Raw genomic sequence first — 22,921 nt, 5'->3', positions numbered from 1 at the left:
GTTCGTTCGTCATTATTCGTCGGTTCGTGATCTCACCAGTTACCTCTAATAAAGCTTTATATTAAGGACTGTCAACATATTATCCACGATAAGTAAAGAAGGCGAGACATTCCAGCGTGTACACTCTTGTGATGGGGATTGTGTTGTATGGTCTACTTTTCAATGTTGTGTCTTATTCGAACTGTCACAAAGACTTTAACAAATGAATTGCTTATAGTTTAATAAAATCAGACCAAAACACAAAAACTTAACACAGCAGTGGACTGTGAAAATGAGGTCAGGGTAAAAAAAACCTGCGCGACTGACATAAAGATTATAAAATAAAACCCATACACCAAATATAGTTGACCTTTTGCATATAGTATTAGAAAAGAAGACCAAAACTCAAACTTAATTATAACCACTGAATAAAGAAAATAAGGTCAAGGTCAAATGAAACCTGCCAGTTGGACATGTACACCTTAGTCCTTCTATACACCGAATATACTAGACCTATTGCTTATAGTATCTGAGATATGGACTTGACCACCAAAACTTAACCTTGTTCACTGATCCATGAAATGAGCGTGAGGTCAATTGAAAACTGTCTGACGGACATGAGGACCTTGCAAGGAATGCACATACAAATATATTTATCCTATCACTTATAATAAGAGAGAATTGAACATTATAAAAGATCTTAACTTTTTTTTCAAGTAGTCACTGAACCATGAAAATAAGGTCCAGGACATTGGACATGTGACTGACGGAAACTTCGTAACATGAGGTATCCATATACAAAGTATGAAGCATCCAGGTCCACCACGTTCTAAAATATAAAGCTTCAAGTAACTTAGCTAACGCTGCTGCCGCTGAATCACTATCCCTATGTCGCGCTTTCTCGACAAAAACCCAGGGCGTCCAAAGGTAATGTGGAAGTTTGAGAGGGACCTTCTACTTTTGATTCTTCTAGTTGACTATGGACTTTCAAGTTTAGAATTTTTCTTTGGATCTCTGTATTTTTGTTGTTTAGTTTGTTTAGCTCAAGTTTGTGGTTGAGGTAATTCAAGTTGTGGACATGGTGATTTTTTTTAAAACTAAAATTGAGAATGGAAACAGGGAATATGTCAAAGAGACAACAACCGATCATAGAACAGACAACAGCAGAAGGCCACCAATGGGTCTTCAATACAGCAAGAAACTCCCCCACCCAGAGTTGTCCTTCAGCTGGCCCCTAAACAAATATATATACTAGTTCAGTGATAATGGATGTCATACTAAACTCTAAATTATACACAAGAAACTTAAATTAAAAATCATACAAGACTAACAAAGGCCAGAGGCTCCTGACTTCAGACAGGCGCAAAAATGTGTCGGGGTTAAACATGTTTATTTTAGATTTCAACCCTCCCCATATACCTCAAGCCACAGTCAATAAAGACAGCTAAGGGCTAACAAACCCAAGTATTGGCTCCATCTTTTTGTAAGAAACATTTTGCCCATAGTGCCAAATGAGCTTATCATGGTACTAATGATAAATTTCACTATCGATTCTGAAGATGAATTCCTTGGTTACAAAGCTACTAAATGCATGAGACACTTGGACACAATGGGTTTGATAATAAAACATAACTATTCAATTTCTTTCAAATTTAATTATTTCAGTTTTTCAGATCATTACAAATAAACTACAAGGACAGTAACAATCAAAATTTTAAGTCAATGCTGTTGTGCTCAATTAATATAATTAAAATCAAAATTACAGATACCAGAAAGAAAATACAAGAAAATCATGCTATCATTAATTTATCCTAAAATATCCTATTTTTAAATCTACATAGCTTTCAGTTCTAATATCTAACAAAATCCCTATCAATGCAATTGTTCTGTATTAAGGTAAAACATGAACATGTAAAATAAAAAAAATAAACATTCAAACTCAATCCTGACCCTTCAAACATACTCAAATAGATTACCTGTAAAAATTGGTAATCCTGAACTTCATTCTTTTTCATACATACTCAAATAAATTAGTTGTAAAAATTGGTAATTCTGAACTTCATTGTTCTTCAAACATACTCAAATAATTCAGCTATAAAAACTGGTAATCTTGAACCTGCTTATTTTTCATTTTGGATGGTGCAGATATTATATATACAATTAGGTTGAATGTAATTCAATCTTCATAAAGCTAATAAATAACATTGTTCAATTTTAATAATCATGATAATGTAAATATGAACAAAAGTTAATTTCATGTATAATAATAACAATCTAGCACTAAAAAAACATTAAAGATATTTACATTGTTGCTCAACTACCTTAATATAAATACATTGTATAAACAGTTAATGCGATTTTTGGTATATTAAGTAGTAAACAAAAATATCAAATATCTTATAATTACTAAGAGCACAAAATAACATTTCCGGTCATGTCTAGCCTCATTCTGAGGTTTACAAACATGTCCATCATTCAGGCACTATACAAATGCACAGTTATATTGTAGCCCTTATGACCTTGAAATCCTGCTGTTGATCTCATCCCAAATACTGCTTCTATAGACAATGGCTGATAACCAAGGACACAATTTAAAACTTAAAAATGTATGTAAATCATCTAAATCTTATTTTTTTAAATTTAGGTCAAGTTGAAGTAGTCCTTAACATTTTCTTATATATATGTAAAAGAATCGAAATGAAAAACGGATATTAATCAACTACTCAAGATTTTTTTGCAGTTCCCATGCTTGTTTTCTTTCTATAACCATTTAAATTTGGTTTTTTATCAACTTATTTACAAAGGATCAGCAATAGATTCAGAAAAATGTTTACAAAAATCTAGTTACTCTTTCTACAAATTTCTGTAAAACTGAAAAATTTGACACATATTCTAAATCATTTAACAAATTTAAAAAACAATATTCTTGAACTTCTTCAATCTGACCTACAAATAACTCTTTTTAAAATATTTTATACAGAAATCTCAATGAAAAATACACTTAAACCTTATTTAACGATAACTCATAAACAAAAACCTCTGTAAACAAATCCACACAATTGATAAAACTTCTGCATACTAAGTTAGTATTACAGTGGTGTTGAGCTTCTTTGGTGTTTCTTTGGAATGTACCACAGCTGACAACAGTCATGAAAGACATTGGTAAATATACATTTTAACACATACAATAACATATCTGTCTGTAGATTTTACATACGTCAGCAGGTTTTCAATATATAAACTTCAGATTTACATTGCTCATTATGTGTGGTCTTAATTTTAAGAAATAATATCATAATCTCTTTGACTTTTGTTTAAAGTCTGGCAAGAGTTTTGTAAGATGGCCTTTCAGAAATTTCTACAGCTATCATGGTTACCTAAAAATCAAAAACATTGTTTCATGTAAACAGATAGTGAAATTGTCTTCAATTTGGTTTACACAGTTATTTCTTAATACCATACATGTATTACATTCAACATGTCACATATTGTTAATGATATAAGTCCTATCAGCACTTTTGTCTTATAATTTAGCAGAAATTTTAGGATGAGATTTTATTCAACAGCAGGATCTAACCTCAGCAACCAGCAGTGTCTATACTACCACCACCTCTTTTTGTGACATCCAATGTGGTAAATGTCTGAAAAAAACAAGCATTGAAAAATCACAAGGGGAAACAACTCTATAAGTTTGTAAAAATGCTAACTAGTGGTTAATCAGATGCTCCGCAGGGCACAGCTTTATACGACTGCAGAGGTTGAATCCTGAATGGTTGGGGCAAGTATGGACACAACATTCAAGCTGGATTCAGGTCTAAATTTGGATTGTGATTAAATAGTTGACACAGCAAAAGTTTCTGACACAGAATGAATGTGGTCGAATGAACTTAAATTTTTTTTTTGCCTCTGAGCAATTCACTATGCTGTTATATTAATCCTCTCAAAAAAATGTTTGAAGAAATTTTCTTTTTATTTATGAAATCTGAAATGAGATAAATTGACCCCCCCCCCCCCCCCCAATTTTTTTCCCACATTACTCTTTCCCTTATTCCAAAACTGATCTCAATTAAAATTTCTAATGGAGTTTGCAACAATAACTGCTCATTTAAATTCATCATAAAATATTAAAATGTAAAAAAAGGTGCTTGTTATCACTGAATGGTGAAGATTGTTTTAATTTATCAGTTGGTAGTAAAAGTAAAAATACATTGTATATTGTATAAAACAATGATTTAAGTTGATTCAACTACTATTCTGGACAAAGAAAGATAACTCCAATTGAAAACTTCTTGCTATTGCCCAATATTGTGCAGTTAGATATTTCTTGCTATTGCGCAATACTGTGCAATTGAAAATACTTGCTATTGCACAATACTGTGCAATTGAAGATTTCTTGCTATTGAACAATATTGTGCAATGGAAAATTTCTTGCAATTGCACAATACTGCACAATTGAAGATTTCTTGCTATTGCTGAATACTGTACAATTGAAAATTTCTTGCTATTGCACAATACTTAATATAATAATTTTGAATCCCCATTTGGACCAACTTGAAAACTGGGCCCATAATCAAAAATCTAAGTATATGTTTAGTTTCAGCATATCAAAGAAGCCCAAGAATTTAATTTTTGTTAAAATCAAACTTAGTTTAATTTTGGACGCTTTGGACCTTAATGTAGACCAATTTGAAAACAGGACCAAATTTTAAGAATCTACATACACACTTAGATTTGGCATATCAAAGAACCCCAATTATTCAATTTTTGTTGAAATCAAACAAAGTTTAGTTTTGGACCCTTTCGGCCCCTTATTCCCAAATTGTTGGGACCAAAACTCCCAAAATCAATCCCAACCTTCCTTTTATGGTCATAAATCTTGTGTTTAAATTTCATAGATTTCTATTTACTTATACTTAAGTTATGGTGCAAAAACCAAGAAAAATGCTTTTTGGTCAACTTTTTGGCCGTTATTCCTAAACTGTTGGGATCTCAACTCCCAAAATCAATCCCAACCTTCCTTTTGTGTTCATAAACCTTGTGTTGTATTTTCATTGATTTCTATTAACTTATACTAAAGTTATTGTGCAAAAACCAAGAATAATGCTCATTTTGGCCCTTTTTTGGCCCCTTATTCCTAAACAGTTAGAACCAAAACTCCCAAAAATCAATCTCAACCTGCCTTTTATGGTCATAAACCTTGTGTCAAAATTTCATAGATTTCTATTTACTTAAACTAAAGTTATAGTGTGAAAACCAAGAAAATGCTTATTTGGGCCCTTTTTGGCCCCTAATTCCTAAACTGTTGGGACCAAAACTTACAAAATCAATCCCAACCTTCCTTTTATGGTCATAAATGTTTAAATTTCATAGATTTCTATTTACTTAAACAAAAGTTATAGTGCGAAAACCAAAAGTATTCGGACGACGACGACAACACAGACGATGACGACAACGCAGAGGACGACGCCAATGTGATACCAATATACGACCAAAAAATTAAAATTTTTTGCAGTCTTATAAAAACACTATTATGTTGAAGATGAAATGTGTTAATTAAAGTAAACTTAAAAAACCTGTTTGTACAGTAAATTGAGCAGTATTGATTTTAATACTAAACATATTTTGTTGTGAAGGAAATAAAACTTTCCATAAGAATAATATGGTTTTTGTCAGGGTGTTTGGAATTTTTTAAAGATGAACTGTAACACCATCATCCAGACATATTAAAGCAAATTCTACTGTCTATGTTTTAAATCATTAAGAGACGGATGGACGGATGGATAATGTCCAGTGGCAAATTATATCTCTATTAAAGGCGAGAACATGTTCATGCAATATGTATTTGAACCCTGCTTTGTACTAGATCAATGTGCTTTGTACTAGATCAATGTGCTGAGCCAGTGTTTCAATATTGTAGTTCACAAGGCCACGGTCACAAGGAAAATTTTCACCATACCTGGACACATTATTTTGACCCTAGGCTTACAAGTTTTTGCTTTTACTTTTAAATGGAGTGTGCTTGGCATAGAAACAACAATTACCAAGTCATTTAAAATTTGTTTGACCCAGCAAGGTATCCAACATTTAGCTCTTGTACTTATGCAATCACTCTACCATAAGACCACTAAGATGGTTTAAATAACTTGACTGTATACATAATACACTTTCAAATTGTGACTTGGATGGAGAGTTGTCTAATTGGCACTCATATCACATCTTTTTTATCTCCTAAACTAGAGTTGTAACTAAACAAAAATATCTCAGATATGTTAAGCTATTCTGTGTAGACTGTTTGGTTTTTATCCTCCATAACTATTTCTCCATATCACTACCAAATCTTTTGTTCTTATGTGTGCATACTTAATGAAATATTGAGATACATTTGTTATGAACACTAATATTGTTATCCAACATATATATTCTTACCTCAGCACATGTTGGATGTATGCCAATAGTGTTATCAAAATCAGTTTTAGTGGCCCCTAATTTAATTGCAGTTCCAAAACCTTGAGTAATTTCTCCAGCATTTGGTCCCACAACATGGAAGCCTATCACTTTTTCCTGTAAAATATATTAATCAGTATGCATTGACCAAAAAGTTTTGATCCATTCTCTGATCCGGACATCCTGGCATTAACATTTGTCAGGAGGTGATGCCATCCGTAATCCTCTAGATTTTTCATCTATTTGAAGGGGATTACTGAGTATTTATATTGCCGATTATTTTTTAACCAGAGGTTATAGTATGTTAAAAATCAAAATAGAGATATTATATAGTGTCTTTAACATAATCAAAAGAGTAAAATTTCTATATTCAACTGGTTACGATATATATCAATTAAATTAATTTGCAATAAGTCTATGGAAAATCTAGAGGAATCTTATCCGCACCACCTCTCAACATTGTTTACATAACAAAAATGCTAATCATTGATTGGTCAGTTACATGTTGTGATGACTTTTAATCATATATGCATTCAGCAGCAAATATAACATGCATAACTCTTTTCAAGCGTACATATATAATTTAATATACTGATCTCCTGCTTTGTATGAACTGCACACTTAACCATTTTTTATATTGTAATCTCACAAGGTAGATGTCTGCAGGAAAAATACAAAATAAAATTCTGCAAAGAAGCTGACTAATCGATGGTCTTGATGGAGTGGCAGCATGAACCAATACTAAATTCTTTGTTTTATTTAGCATGGAATTTAACCCACAGCATGCTATCATTAGGTCATTGGGGTAGAACTTCTAGGCAGGGCATAAATTCCCTTAGCAACTGTATTCATAAAACCAAAACAGAAAAACAATTTAAATATAAAAAAAAATTATCTAACTGGCAAAGGCTAGATAAAGAAATATTCAGAATTGCTTGCGTTAATTTGAAACAATTCCACAATTCAATCTGATACCCCTGCTTCCATTGACATGTATTTTATAAACAATATAACATTACCTTTTCTGGGATTAGGCAGATCAGCTTTGCATAGCATGCATCATTTTCTCTTTTTGCCACTGTCCATTCCAGAGGCCAAAAATTTGAGTGGTAAACCTAGATTTTAAACAATAATTATTCATTAAAATTCAAATGGGTTTTTTTCCTAGATCAAAACCAATAAGCACAACTGAGTACTGTATGTGTAATTTTATACTTTTGTACTTTTCAATATTAGTCCTGTAAAATATCCAAGGATTTAGGATTTAAAAATGTTATTTAGTATCTCATGTCTTTTCTTAATACTTAGAATACAAGGTGGTGGTGGTGCATAATTTCAATACAGTATTTAAAACCCTTTTAATGTCAAGTTTTTTCTAGATAACCTCAAATATATTTAGGCATGCCTACCTCTATTTTATCCTCTCCAAACTTTTGTATAGCATCCTCCTCTGAGTAACCACAGCAGCCATATTCTAGTGGAGTAAATACTGTGGTGCATACATTTATATAGTCAGTCTAAAATGACAAAACAATTTACTTTATTACCATAAGTTGAAAGTTAAAATTGGATAAAAGACATCATCATTTGTTTTTCTTTATAACAAAAAAAAATTTACCATTGTGTTAAACAGCCACGCTAATTCAAAAATCAAATAGGAATATATCAAAATCTTCTTCTTTTTTTTATATAAATTATCATTCTTAACTACATTGAATTTGTAAAGAAAGGCTTATCTCTTTTCCAGAATATAGTCAAAATGCCAACAAATGACCAATAAGTATTTAAAAGATGACATACCAATAAAGTTCCATTTTCATACAGTCTCCTTGCCAACAGGCGACCAGAATGTATAGCTACTGGTGTCAGTTCTGGTTTTCCTTCAAGTATATCTCCAATTGCATAAATATTTGAGATGTTTGTTTGGTCAGCATCATTTGATATCACAAATCCATTTCTGAAAAATAATTATAAATAAGAATTTGCAGGCTTAACAAAGAATTTTTGAATGAACAAATCATATGACTACTAGTTTAACAATTCTACAATCCTTTCAAATTTGAGAGTTGAACTGAAGACAAAAATTTTAATTTGATGGAAATTTGTATCTATTGCATAAAGGGACATAACTCTAGAACAGTAGGTGACTCATTGCCTGAATTCAACATCTTGCCTGCAAGTTTAAGATCTTTGCACTATGTATAAGTTTCATAAAATTGCATGAGGATAACTCAAGTTAGAGTTTGGAAATGACAATTGGGACAGACAGAAGGGTGGATGGTAAAGGGTAACACTTTAAAATGTGCCCTTTGCCTAGAAGGGGGTGCAAAAAACTAGTCACAAGATCTGAACTTCATGTCAAAATGCAAAGACTTAGAGAATTACCTTACTGAAAATAGAAATGCATACATACATTTTAATTTAATAAACTCATCATAGATACCAGGACTAAATTTAGTATATATACGCCAGACGCGTGTTTCGTCTATTAAAGACTCATCAGTGACGCTCGAATCCAAAAAAGTTTAAAATGCCAAATAAAGTGCGAAGTTAATATAAAACTTACTTGCTCATCTGGACTCCTACTTTGTCTAATCCTATATTTTGTGTACAAGGATCTCTTCCAATGGCAAATATAACCTACAAATACAAAATTCATAAAACTGTTAAAATATAATTATATATCTTTTGACTCAACTGTTGAAAATTGACAGTTTGGATTAAGACCAACATTACATGAAGCAACAATACAATTATAACTATTTCTTTTTTTGAGCCGGAGACTCTTTTATGTGCCTTTAAAAGCAACATAACAGACCACTGTTTAATTCAATAAAAGTTTACAGTAGAATAAATATTTTTTTTTTTTATTAACAAATTTGAATGTGAAATTATGAACATTACCACATTCATATTAAAAATTCTGCATCTACGTCACACATTTTCACACGCTTTTTGACATTTCATGTCATGTCATGATATGATTTCCCATTGTCAGAGGTTGGCAAGTATGCCCAGAGTGATATAACAAGGACACATCAAAACAAGACACAACACTATGAACCTCCAACACACTTTAATTTACTTAAAAGGACAAAATACAAAAAGAATGATGGTTGAACCAGTATGCATAAAACCCACAATTTTTCTTAAAATGACCTATACCAAGTCAGGAATATGGCAGTTGTTATCAAATAGTCCGTTTCTATGTATGTTGGCTTTTGTTTTGTTGCACTTCGGTATTTCTCTTGTTCCATTGTTTTTCACTTATAGCTGTTGGGTTTCACTCGCTTTAGTTTGTAACCTGGATTTGTTTTTCCTCTGTCTGTTAATGATTATTAAACACTAGTATACTATTGTTGCCTTTATTTTTGTATTTAAACTTTATATTCATTTATTTAGTTAGTACCGTTTTGTTCATGGATTAATATATTCTTTATTCCATGCTATTTGAATTTGTGGTTTTGCCAATGACTGCATCAAAGCATGCTAAAGTTTTGCACTTTATTGAACAATGAAATTTGTTTTTCAGGTGTATGACCTCTATCAACGAGTTCCATGTAAATTGGTATTCCACAAATTATAATGAATCCCCATTATGTAAATTTATTTACATGTATGCCCTCATATTTCTATGGATTTTCTTTTACTTTGTAAGATATAACATTACACTTTGGAGTTCAAGTATCCGTTATTGCCTGGTAAAAAAAAATTATTTGTCAAAACTTGACTGTTCTCATTACTTCATGAGAAGCTACATTGGTGATTTATTTTCTGTTAAAATTAAAACATCTATATAAACAATGTTTTCGGTGCCGATTTTTGTTTATGATTTCAACAAAATATTAACAAACCATTATCTATATCAAACATTCCCTTTCTTCCAATCCCAAGAGGAAATACCCAAACACAAAGGAAAGACAAGGGGAAAGACCCATAACACTAAAGTTGAAAGAGAAATATCCATACACAAAGGAAAATATCCTTTCACAAGAGGAAATACCCAAACACAAGGAGAAATACCCAATCACAAAGGGAAATATCCATTGAAAATGTACAAAATATGGCACACATTCTCTTTTACTTACAGTATTGAATTCATCACTATATTCAGTACCATCATTGTATTTCCCATAGACTTTGTATAATCCTGGTTTTCCATCTTGTCTCTCTTGTAATTGTTCTATCTACAAGCAAAGAACAATAAATGATTTTTTAAAAGAATCAAAACTATTTAAAGAAATATTTTAAAGGTTAAAAAAGACCCAATGAAAAAATTGTCAATGTTATTTATTTTACAATTATTTATCCAGATGGTAATCTCATTCATACTACAAAAATAAGATGTAGGTCGTTAAAATTTCTGACAACATGCATAGCAAGCTGATACAAAAATTTAGTAAAATGAAAGTAAACCAAGTGATATTTTTCTTGTTATCTCCCTTTATATAGAGATTAATTGCAAATATCTCATAATAACAAATAAGGAAATTACCTGGAAAACTTAAGAACATTTAAACAAAATTTAAATTCAATTAAATTCGAAGATGTGAAAATTTTGTTGTTTTTTAATTCATTTATCACTTTCATAAATGGAAATTTTCAAATGAATAATTATCAAATAATTATAACACACTTATCATAAAATATCACCAGCATTTTTTTTATATATAAAAATAAATAATCTATGTAAAGTAATCCAGAACTATTGCATAGCTGTTTCGATGTTGTTTTATGCTTATATAAAACAAAGCGCTTCATTCCCTGATCTATCACCTACCTTTGTAGGAACACATGGTCGTACAAAGTCAATGCCATGTAATCCCATATAGTCGCCAATCTTATCAGCCATCTGCTGGTCAAAACCTCTGAGAAGAATGGATCTGACCATCACTGTAACGTCCATACCAATAGCCTTCAGGAAACCTCCACATTCCAATGAGACATAGGAGGCTCCGACCATCAATGTTTTACCAGGACAGTAAGGCAAGGAAAATAAATCGTCACTGTAATAGATATTATTACTTTACAAGTATAATAGTAACAAAGACCCTTTCATGTGAAATTCTAAGGAGCAAGGAAAATATATCTGTCACTGTCATAGATATATATTACTTTTCATGTACCATAGTGATGCAGATGCTTTCATCAGTTCCTATATTCCAAAATACCTTTTTACGCAGTTTCCAAAAAAATAGTTTTTCAGAAAATTGATTTCTGATAATAAAAACTAATTGGAGCTCTCTCTAAAAATACACTTTCACCTACAGATTGCAATGCGATTCTATTTCTATTAATAATTGCCATGTGATCAAGAGTTAAGTCCTGTTACCATGAGTCGATAAATTTTACTACCTTGTTCAAGTTATATGTAATTAATCTCAACTATAACACTTCCTATTTTACCAATATAAACAGTCATGACATTGGTCACCTTACCTTGTAATGCCAAATTCTTTGGCTCCTGGAATATCTGGGTATCGTGGTCGTTCACCCATAGCCAAAATAAAATGTCTTGCTGTCTTTATTATTTCTTTTCCTTTTTTGTTCACTCCCTACAATTAAGATTTATATATAACTTTAAAGTGAAGATTGAAAGCACAAAAACTGCATCATGAAAAGAAACAAGAATGTGTCCATAAGCCTCTTTTCCATCTTCAATTAAATTTTCTTAAACAGCATATAAAAAAGTTCCTTTTTTAAATTTCCTTATTACCATTGATTACTGGCAATTGTTGCCATTTAGGAATACAAAATTTCAACAGGTTCAATTCTTTTATCTGCATAATTGTTTTTTACCTTATGTCAATTAAACAGAATTTTTGTGATAAGACCAAAAGTTACAGAAATTATTCATATTGAATTCAATTTTATATTCATATAACTTACCTTTATTGTGTGTTTATCAACAAACTGAGCATATGCATTGTGATAATCTACTTTCTTTTCTCGTAGCTGCACTCTGTATCCCCAATTTAAAGATCCTATATGGTCCTACAAAAAAAAGTTCAAATCTGTTAGTAATTACAGAATATAAATTTTCATTACTTTTATTATCTATCACATATATCATTCTATGCATATTTTGGACAGGGAAATTGGATTGATTTTTATTTTGTTTTTTGTAGTCATGAACTTAAAGTATTATTTTTGTTTTATGAATTAAATATAAGATAATGGAAATGAATTTAAACTTGAAATTTTTGTAGAAAAGGTAAATTCATATCAATATATTTCATGACAATAAACCATTTTGGGGTGGATCCAGGATTTTTTAACGGGAGCCTATTTCCAGAAAACAGAATATATATCTCAGAGTGGACCTTGACAAATATATTTTTAGACAATTTTATGCTTAATATGGTTTAAATCTCTAGAAAGATCAAACCCCCCTTTTTTCAATCAAAGGCATCCCACACCCTCTACTCAACTATATCATAAGAGATCTTTCCATGTGTTCAAGGACAGGAATAGTGTAATTAAATTAAGCATTTTTGTACCATTCAAATAAAACATAGAAACATAAAAATGATTTAGAGCATATAGTTAGGATTCATGGTCAAAACAAATGTAATTCCCTGAGTTTTGTAAGATACATTAGGACAAGTAAGGCTTAATTTGAAGAACAGAGGTAATTTCTACATTCTAAATTTGAATGTCAAAGTTTTACTAACTTATTGTTCAACTGTTCTTACCTGAATGGCATTCTTCATTTTATCCCAACTATGCTTCACTGCAAATAAGTAAATAGTTGTAATAAAAATTTATATTTATTGTTCCACAAGCATGACAAGTAAAAGCTGTAATAAGAAACATTATTTGCAATAATCAAAGTGTTTTTTAAGCACTGATGAGTTTATCAGTTTATAATGTTACATATCAGTCTTTAACTGCAACAAAGAAATACAACTGACTGTATAAAGTATACCTGGCAAACAAACTTCTGTGTTTCAATATCATGATATCGACTCATTAGTTGGGTTGTTGTCTCATTAACACATTCCCCATTTCCATTCTCAATCTTAAGTTTAATTTTTTATTCATTTTAATTCTTATCCATAAGTAAGAAATAATTCATGGCAGCGTAGATTTGATTTCATTTAAACATGGGTTGGACATTTGTAATTGTATTTTAACCCTTGCTATCACTCAGGATAAAATTAAGAAATAATTCATGGGGGCTTGAATATATCGTTATTTTACCACGAGTTGGCCCTTTATGACAAATATTTTACCCTGAGCGAAAGCGTGTGGTAAAATATTGGCATAAAGGGACAACCCGTGGTAAAATCTAGATATATTCAAGCCCCCATGAATTATTTTGATTCTAATAGGACAAATACAGCATTTTTTTTGGATCGAAGCGCTCTAGGTGGAGGCCATTGTTTGCCGTTCCCATAAATTAACGCACTTTTAGATTGGCGTAAAAGAACATAGCAAACAGAATAAGTGACATGCTCAAACTATTCACAAAACTTATTTAGATAGATGTTGATGAATTTTAATGATAACCTATTATATGTCTTCTATGTATATAAAAAAAAAATGGTCTTATACCACATTTTAGCATTTTTTTATTACGTTTCCTTGTTATGATGATTTTCGGTATCAAAAGCGTGTATTTTCCCGTAAAATGCTTAAACTATAACATCATCATTCTATGACGTCGGGTACTTCACTCATAAAAAAAATATGACGTGGGAGTACAATCGGAACAGCCAGTGCAATATATTCATATTTTACCATGGGTGTGTACTCAAAGCGTTTGAAGGACGTCATGTTAGAATAATTGAATATAAATGCCCCACCCATGGTTAAATGAATACAAATCTACAGCTGCCATGAATTATTTTGATTCTAATAGAACAAATTCTGTAATTTTGTGAACCATAAATGCCCTATACACTCAATACTATTTTGACTGTTCTGTTTTACCCCAATATAATAATACAAGAAATATTTTATAATTCAATATTATTTTTTTTTTTCAAATTGCAATTTTACACCGCTTTTTCCGGTGTATACATTTTTTTATTTTTTTTTATGGAAACAAACATATGATGTCACCTTGTTACTTTGTCATGCCAAGATGCCACCAATTCTCAGAATTTCGTTTTATGAAATTTTACCACGAAAAATAATTAAAATGGACTGATTTGTTTATTTTGCTTTAGAATAGAGATAACTATATTGTATCTGAATCTAGGCCTATGTAAACGGTGGGTTTCGATGTTGAAAATTGAGAATATCTGGTAGTATAATTCAGTTGGGCCAAACACGGAACAGCCAATTTTGTGTATTTATGCACTTGCACTAAAAGTAGATATACAATGTACCGTGATTATACTTGTTGAAGATAATAGGTTGTCGTATTAGAATTTATAATACTTTTCAGGTTTACATTTTTTTTTTAAATTGAAATTAAGTCAAAAACAGATGAATCATTTTATTTTTCATCATTGACTTACCATTTTCTGGAATTTCCCAACCAAACTGTCTAGCATCTTCTAAACCATGACCTGAAAATAAAATCAAAATCTAAAGTGATGTAAATTTTGAAATAAACATAAATTGAAAGACATAAGTTTTCCAACTCAAACTTCAAACAAACACAATGGGACGGAATATCTGTTTGGCCCCTAGCTATAGTGGTACCAAGCTGTATAAGCATGATAAGCCTGAACCAAAAAATATTACTTTTAAATTCTGCTACAAGGCTTTAAGTTGAAGTAAACATAACAATAGCAATAGCCAGTTATTGTCTTATCGGGGCCTTTTATAGCTGACTATGCGGTATGGGCTTTACTCATTGTTGAAGGCCAAATGGTGACCTATAGTTGTTAATGTATGTGTCATTTTGGTCTATTGTGGATAGTTGTGTCATTGGCAATCATATTACATCTTCTTTTTTATAAGTTCCCAATTTCAGCTTGTCATGATTTTTTCTGCTAATTCTGTCATCTCTCAAATGGGTAAAATAATGAATGAATTTGTAAGGTATTAAAGGGAAACTTCGCAAATAAATTAGGATCTTCGCTCCACTGATCACCCGCATGGCTTGAGGTATTACTCCCAAAGGTATTGTGAGGGGTGTAAGGTGACACGTCCAGGTATTCAAGCGATTTCCTGTCGGGCTTGCAAGTTCATGCATCGTTTCACTTCTGTAGGTATAGATCAGTGTACACGGCCGATAACTTATAACTTTCCATTTTGAACTATCAGGTGCATGTATAATATACATCTCTGTCTTGCGTGTCCGAAAGTGATATAATATACTTGTCATTACTTAACTCATACGCTTGTTTATAAATAAAATTTCTGGTGTAAAGAATATTATTTATAAAAAAAAAAATGATACCAAAAAAAAAAAAAAAAATCAGAGACTATTATATGTCTGGGAAAATGTAATATTTACTCGTTGTCAATAGTAAAGGACATAGTTGGATCATTCCAGAAATGTTGATTAAAAAAATGTGCGCACTTGTCGACAATTCGTTTATATATATACGCCCGGATAGAAAGTTACGGAACTACAGCGCAATTTAAAATATATACATGTATACATTGAACATAAGAAAGAAACATACATTTTGTGCAAATTGGGGTAAAAGTTTTGTAAATAGACTATTCCACATATACCAACAGTATGTAATCATCCAATTCGATAGACTATTATATACCAAAAGAAGAAGAAGAAGAGGACCAATTTGATTTAAATACAGGTCGATCTATAACTTGCTTTGGTTCATCGAAGTTATGAACATAGTAAAATCACAGATTTATATATCAATTAGATTGTTCTCGAATAAAGAAAGAAATTCGTCATCACCACAATTGTTCCGACATATGCAACTGGACGTACACTAATAATCTCAGAGGGATGTGAATATTTTCTAGGAAAGCTATTGAGTATTAAAGTTTAAAATCATTTTCGGGATTTCTTTCTTTCTTGATATTCAATGACAGCAAATTTAAAGAATAAACTGCTTGTCAGATATTTGTCCGCTTTAGGGGTATTCTTGCCAGTTGAACAGACTTATAATTACATTCAAAAATAGGGAAAGATGACATTAAATTCGTTGTCTTTTGTTTTTAAACATCTTTGGTCAAATAGTTATTTAAAAGTATTATACGTTGTGAGACGACTTGGCTATTTTAATAAGGACGTCCCCGATTATGATTAAATTTGGTTGACGTTTTTCACACTTGATAAAGAATATCTATTCGTAATTTTTCGATTCTATACCAAGAAGACCTTAAATTTGCTGTCATTTTTTTTTAAACTTTTCAAGTACAAAAGTATTTTTTCTTTATTCGTTCATATTATATTCTGCTTCGGTAGAGTTATCTTCAGTGAGTTCCAGTTATTACTTTGTACGTGGCTTTTAAAAAGTCTAAATCTAAGTGTTCTCATTCATTTATTTGCCTAATAAAGACAAATAAAAATACTTAGGTAAAGCTATTTTTAATTTCTAAGTTCTCCTTTTTATTAGACATCAATCAAGGACAAAAGGTGTAAATCATTTCAATATGACATATGAATTAAGTTTCCCGTCTTTAACCGAAATTTGTGTATTTCTTAGTAAATTAACTTATTTGAATTCAAATAAATAATAGCACCAAACATAATTAAATAATTCCACGGCGATCAATTTTTATTTGTCACCAACTTGAATATATATTTTAAATATGTGTATTGAATGCTCCCTTGTCTTATAATTCACTGATCCGAACAGACAGTCACACCTGGCAAGGTGTGCCCGAGAGGCGTGGTTAAATACCGAAGTGCAAATAACAATTTACCTGTCAACAAGCCATCTACGAGTATTGCCACAGAACCGTGAATACACACATTGTATCAACCAAGTCATAGCAGAGATAGTAAAAGGTCAATAAGAGTACACCAACATATTGTCTTTACAGATTATTGTACTTTACTTTATTCACCTTATCAGTCCGAAAATACATTAATTAAATATAAATTTATAACTTTTTGTGTTGTCTACAAAAATAATTTGAATATATACGTTTAACATAGAAAATTTATCTCATGAATATGTACAATTGAACGTATGTGCGTTTTATCTTCTTATTATCGGATGGTTATTAGATAAAGCATAAGTCATCGGCGCGCTTACGATTACGTTAAAATATGATTAAAAACCAAGACTTTTAATGATTGTATTTTAAATCCCGGCATGCAAAAACCAGGAGAAAACGTCACGACCTACAGGAAGTAGTTAATATTTTTTCATTAAATATTGAATTTCTCCTTTATTACTGCACATATAGCGATAAAACTTTGTGAATATATATATTATGTCATAATGAACATATTTAAACCATAAGTAAAAAATCGTGAATTTTCCCTTTAATGCAAATCTTTGACAACCACTAATGAAGAGAGTTTATCAACCTGTCTTATTTGTAATGTTAATGATAAGATTATCTCTATAAAATGTTGGTTACACTAATGAGATTTTGATTGATGCAAATCCTTTTCATGTTTAAGTAATATAATAAAGGCAAAAGTTGAACTGCAAGTGTAAATAATTGTAATGTTTATGCTATTACAATTTTTCATTCATTTCCATCAAAATTTTAAGTATACAATTTTTCTTTTAATTTCCTACCAACAGTTCTAAACATTTGCATGAACTGCTGTTGAGAAAAACATGTGTTTTTCTAAAAAGCAAATTTTTTGCATGGATATATGCAACATCGATTTCATTCTATTTCTATGAAACTACCTTAGCAAAATTAATCAAAGACCTTGTGTAGTGTTTACTGGAGTAAAACATAGCACTTATAGGTTCTGCCATGCATGACAAAATTCAATATACACTTTTGTATACTAATAATGATTGCATTATGCAAGCCTTTGGGAATAAAGAAGGTTGGTGAAGAAACGCTCATATTTAATGAGGTGCCTGAAACACTTTTGGGATAGTCATACAATATTTATATACCTAATAATGCAGCTTGATGCATCAGTTTCTTTGGTATACAGCCAACATTCACACATGTTCCACCTAAACCTGTAATGAAAACATATCATTTGTAATGAATTTTGTTTATTTGGTTTATTGACAAGGCATTACATATACGGGGTAATGGAGTAATGGAGAAACTATTACATTGTAACCATGGTTTCAATCTTCTTCATAGTATCATCATAAACCCCCTGTACAATACTGTTGAATTGTATTAGGAACTGTTCTGTCTCTGTCCTTGTCTAGATTTTGGTGCACATTCGTCTATACTTCATATTTTTATATACAGATATATATGTTGTTGTTTGCAATTTGATAATAGTATTAAAGGGAAACTTCGCAAAAAAATCAAAAATTCATATTATGTCCATTCTGTATAAAAATGCTCAAATTTATAAATATTAAAGTTTTATTCTGCTAGATAAGAGATCACCATCGATTTTAAATTTTGAGTATCAGTTCTTTGCGTTCCGCCATTTTGTTATCTTGTCCAAATAAAAATCACGATATGTCTATAAACCATAAAGAAACAAAACTACAGTAACCGATGTTGTCGTAACTACGTGTCGATATCTTGTCAATCGTACGGTTGTTTTATCTGACTAACTAACTTGATTCGAAAAATGTTCTTATATTTTTAATAACCATAAAGTCTGTTATTTTTAAACTGTTAATATTGGAATTAGTTAAAAAGTCAAAGTTCAAATCATAAATAAGAGTTCCGTGAAAATTGTTTTCGAAAATCTAATTCGTTCATAATTCTTTAAAGTAATATACTTTATTCAAATAAATTAGGATCTTCGCTCCACTGATCACCTGCATGGCTTAAGGTATTACTCCCAAAGGTATTGTGAGGGGTGTAAGGTGACACGACCAGGTATTCAAGCGATTTCCTGTCGGGCCTGCAAGTTCATGCATCGTTTCACTTCTGTAGGTATTGATCAGTGTACACGGCCGATAACTTATAACTTTCCATTTTGAACTATCAGGTGCATGTATATCCGAAGCTACACAAAACCCCTTACAAATATAGATTTATTTCGTCTTCAAGCCATTGTTCAACTACTAAATTGTCTATTATTCTTACCAGCACACTTGGTACAATTAAAAACCTTATAATAAATTGTTCAAATAAGGCCTTCGAAAATAGTGGAATAAATTACTTTTGGAGTGTCAAGAACTCGTTGGAAGTACTTGATAAATTGCATGCTTATATTGGTGATTTTGAATCTGTTCAAAGTTTTGATTTTTCTACCCTGTATACCACATTGCCTCACATTCTCATTAAGAAAAAATTCACACACCTAATTAAATGGGCATTCAAAAAATCAGAATGTGAATATATATGTTCAAACTCTTTTAGGTCATTTTTTAGTAGCAATAAACAAAAAAACTATGTTAATTGGACATGCTTTGATACTATATATGCCCTTGAATTTTTACTAGATAACATTTTTGTTCGCTTTGGGGATTCCGTATATCGTCAGATTATCGGAATTCCAATGGGGACTAACTGTGCACCACTTATTGCGGACCTCTTTTTGTATTGTTACGAGTTACAATTTATGACAAAAAGAAGCAAAGACCCATCAAAACAACATCTGATAAACAAATTTAATAATACTTTTAGATATTTGGATGATATTTTGGCTCTCAATAATGACGACTTCAGTATGTATATTAATGAAATTTATCCTGGTGAACTCACTTTAAATAAAGCTAATACTAACAATGACCACTGCCCTTTCCTCGATCTTGATATCTATATCACTAACGGAAAGCTGAATACTAAAATTTATGATAAAAGGGATGATTTTTCATTTCCTATCGTTAATTATCCGTTTTTAGATGGTGACGTTCCCTTGTCACCATCTTACGGTGTTTATATATCTCAACTTGTACGATTCGCTCGTGTATGTAACAATGTTTTAGATTTTAACGAGAGAAATTTATGTATTACTGAAAAATTATTACACCAGGGTTTTCGATATCACAAACTAGTCAAAACATTTACTAAATTTTATCATCGGTATAAAGACATCATTCGAAAATATAGCTCAACATGCAGACTTTTTATACGTTCAGGTATTTCACATCCAATTTTTTATGGAAATATTCTTTATAAAGCACAAAGGTGTCAGTATTCACCTCATAAACTTACAAAACCTTTGAATAGACTTATTAAGAAGGGATATAATTACGATACTGTTGTCAAGTCATTAAAGATTGCATATTTTGGAGTTAATATTGAGTCACTGATAAGGTCTTTGCGTCGGAACTAAACACATTTATTCTAAAAACAGTTGTTGGCATGACACGGGTTATGTTCTTCTCATATATGTTATGATGGTATGATACTAAACCCCTTACGGGAAGGATTGTGCCTGATGTTCATATGATGAAATCATAATCTTTCAGTCAGTTTAATTGAAGTCTGGAGCTGGCATGTCAGTTAACTGCTAGTAGTCTGTTGTTATTTATGTATTATTGTCATTTTGTTTATTTTCTTTGGTTACATCTTCTGACATCAGACTCGGACTTCTCTTGAACTGAATTTTAATGTGCGTATTGTTATGCTTTTACTTTTCTACACTGGTTAGAGGTATAGGGGGAGGGTTGAGATCTCACAAACATGTTTAACCCCGCCGCATTTTTGCGCCTGTCCCAAGTCAGGAGCCTCTGGCCTTTGTTAGTCTTGTATTATTTAAATTTTAGTTTCTTGTGTACAATTTGGAAATTAGTATGGCGTTCATTATCACTGAACTAGTATATATTTGTTTAGGGGCCAGCTGAAAGACGCCTCCGGGTGCGGGAATTTCTCGCTACATTGAAGACCTGTTGGTGACCTTCTGCTGTTGTATTTTTTTATTTTGGTCGGGTTGTTGTCTCTTTGACACATTCCCCATTTCCATTCTCAATTTTAATTTTATAATATACATCTCTGTCTTGCGTGTCCGAAAGTGATATAATATACTAGTCATTACTTAACTCATACGCTTGATTATAAATAAAATTTCTGGTGTAAAGAATATTATTTATAAAAAAAAAAATGATACCAAAAAAAATTAAAATTGAAGATATATATAGATTCTTACATTGATACCAGTGGATTATCGGATTTATCCAATCGAGATAGTTAAATTATCAATTTTAAAGTCTGAGCCGCCTCGGCGAGGACTTTAAAATTATAATTTAACTATCGAGATTGGATAAATCCGATAATTCACGAGTAACTATTTAAGAATCTGTTTCTCTAATGATTAAAAAGACATTTTCTTTTTTTGTTAACCGAAAATCCCCTTCAAGTGCCTTTCACATTGCACGAAGTTGTCAATTTCATTAACACCTGTCATCATATTTTGATTCATCCAGTTAGCTAAAAAGGTCATGACCCTTAAAATCATCCAATGATCTTTTGAGATCACCATCAACCACACGTTGATTAAATTTTTTTATACAATGGGTTCGGAAAGGGATAAATTTCCATAGAATTAGAGAAACAAATATACGTATTTTTTCCAAGGGTTAATTTGGGGAAAATCTCTGGGACAATGTAATATTTACTCGTTGTCAATAGTAAAGGACATAGTTGGATCATTCCAGAAATGTTGATTAAAAAAAATGTGCGCACTTATCGACGATTCGTTTATACGCCCGGATAGAAAGTTACAGAACTACTGCGCAATTTAAAATATATACATGTATACATGGAACATAAGAAAGAAACATACATTTTGTGCAAATTGGGGGTAAAAGTTTTGTAAATAGACTAGTCCACGTATACCAACAGTATGTAATCATCCAATTCGATAGACTATTGTATACCAAAAGAAGAAGAAGAAGAAGAGGACCAATTTGATTTAAATACAGGTCGATCTATAACTTGCTTTGGTTCATCAAAGTTATGAACATAGTAAAATCACAGATTTATATATCAATTAGATAGTTCTCGAATAAAGAAAGAAATTCGTCATCACCACAACTGTTCCGACATATGCAACTGGACGTACACTAATAATCCCCGACAAATGTGAATATTTTCTAGGAAAGCTATTGAGTATTAAAGTTTCAAATCATTTTCCGGATTTATTTTCTTTCTTGATATTCAATGACAGCAAATTTAAAGATAAACTGCTTGCCAGATATTTGTCCGCTTTAGGGGTATTCTTGCCAGTTGAACAGACTTATAATTACATTCAAAAATAGGGAAAGATGACATTAAATTTGTTGTCTTTTGTTTTTAAACATCTTTGGTCAAATAGTTATTAAGTATTATACGTTGTGAGACGAAGACTACTTTAATAAGGACATCCCCGATTATGATTAAATTTGGTTGACGTTTTTCACACTTGATAAAGAATATCTATTCGCAATTTTTCGATTCCATTCCAAGAAGACCTTAAATTTGTATTTTTTCTTTATTCGTTCATATTATATTCCGCTTCGGTAGAGTTATCTTCAGTGAGTTCCAGTTATTAATTTGTACGTGGCTTTTAAAAAGTCTA

At 31.2% G+C, this 22,921-nt stretch overlaps 1 protein-coding gene across 2 annotated transcripts in view; it reads right to left on the bottom strand.

The window, feature by feature from the left end:
* Positions 1 to 1,614: 1,614 nt before the first annotated feature.
* LOC134682252 (thioredoxin reductase 1, cytoplasmic-like) overlaps positions 1,615 to 22,921 on the bottom strand; it is a 45,434-nt gene continuing 24,127 nt past the window's right edge. For both annotated transcript variants that reach the window (XM_063541754.1, XM_063541753.1), the window contains exons 7-19: positions 18,393 to 18,461; positions 14,892 to 14,942; positions 13,119 to 13,156; positions 12,313 to 12,417; positions 11,863 to 11,978; positions 11,204 to 11,429; positions 10,512 to 10,610; positions 8,990 to 9,063; positions 8,224 to 8,380; positions 7,833 to 7,940; positions 7,443 to 7,538; positions 6,406 to 6,540; positions 1,615 to 3,620 (exon numbers count right to left, since the gene is read on the bottom strand). In XM_063541754.1, coding sequence (XP_063397824.1) covers positions 3,558 to 3,620; positions 6,406 to 6,540; positions 7,443 to 7,538; positions 7,833 to 7,940; positions 8,224 to 8,380; positions 8,990 to 9,063; positions 10,512 to 10,610; positions 11,204 to 11,429; positions 11,863 to 11,978; positions 12,313 to 12,417; positions 13,119 to 13,156; positions 14,892 to 14,942; positions 18,393 to 18,461 — 1,337 coding nt within the window. In that variant the 3' untranslated portion in view covers positions 1,615 to 3,557. The remainder of the gene's footprint in view (positions 3,621 to 6,405; positions 6,541 to 7,442; positions 7,539 to 7,832; positions 7,941 to 8,223; positions 8,381 to 8,989; positions 9,064 to 10,511; positions 10,611 to 11,203; positions 11,430 to 11,862; positions 11,979 to 12,312; positions 12,418 to 13,118; positions 13,157 to 14,891; positions 14,943 to 18,392; positions 18,462 to 22,921) is intronic.

This window comes from Mytilus trossulus, chromosome 1 (assembly GCF_036588685.1).
Source record: "Mytilus trossulus isolate FHL-02 chromosome 1, PNRI_Mtr1.1.1.hap1, whole genome shotgun sequence".
In the NCBI taxonomy this organism is placed as follows: Eukaryota; Metazoa; Mollusca; class Bivalvia; order Mytilida; family Mytilidae; genus Mytilus; species Mytilus trossulus.
Note: the sequence above shows the minus strand (reverse complement) of the source record. Positions and strands in the feature narration are given on the sequence as shown.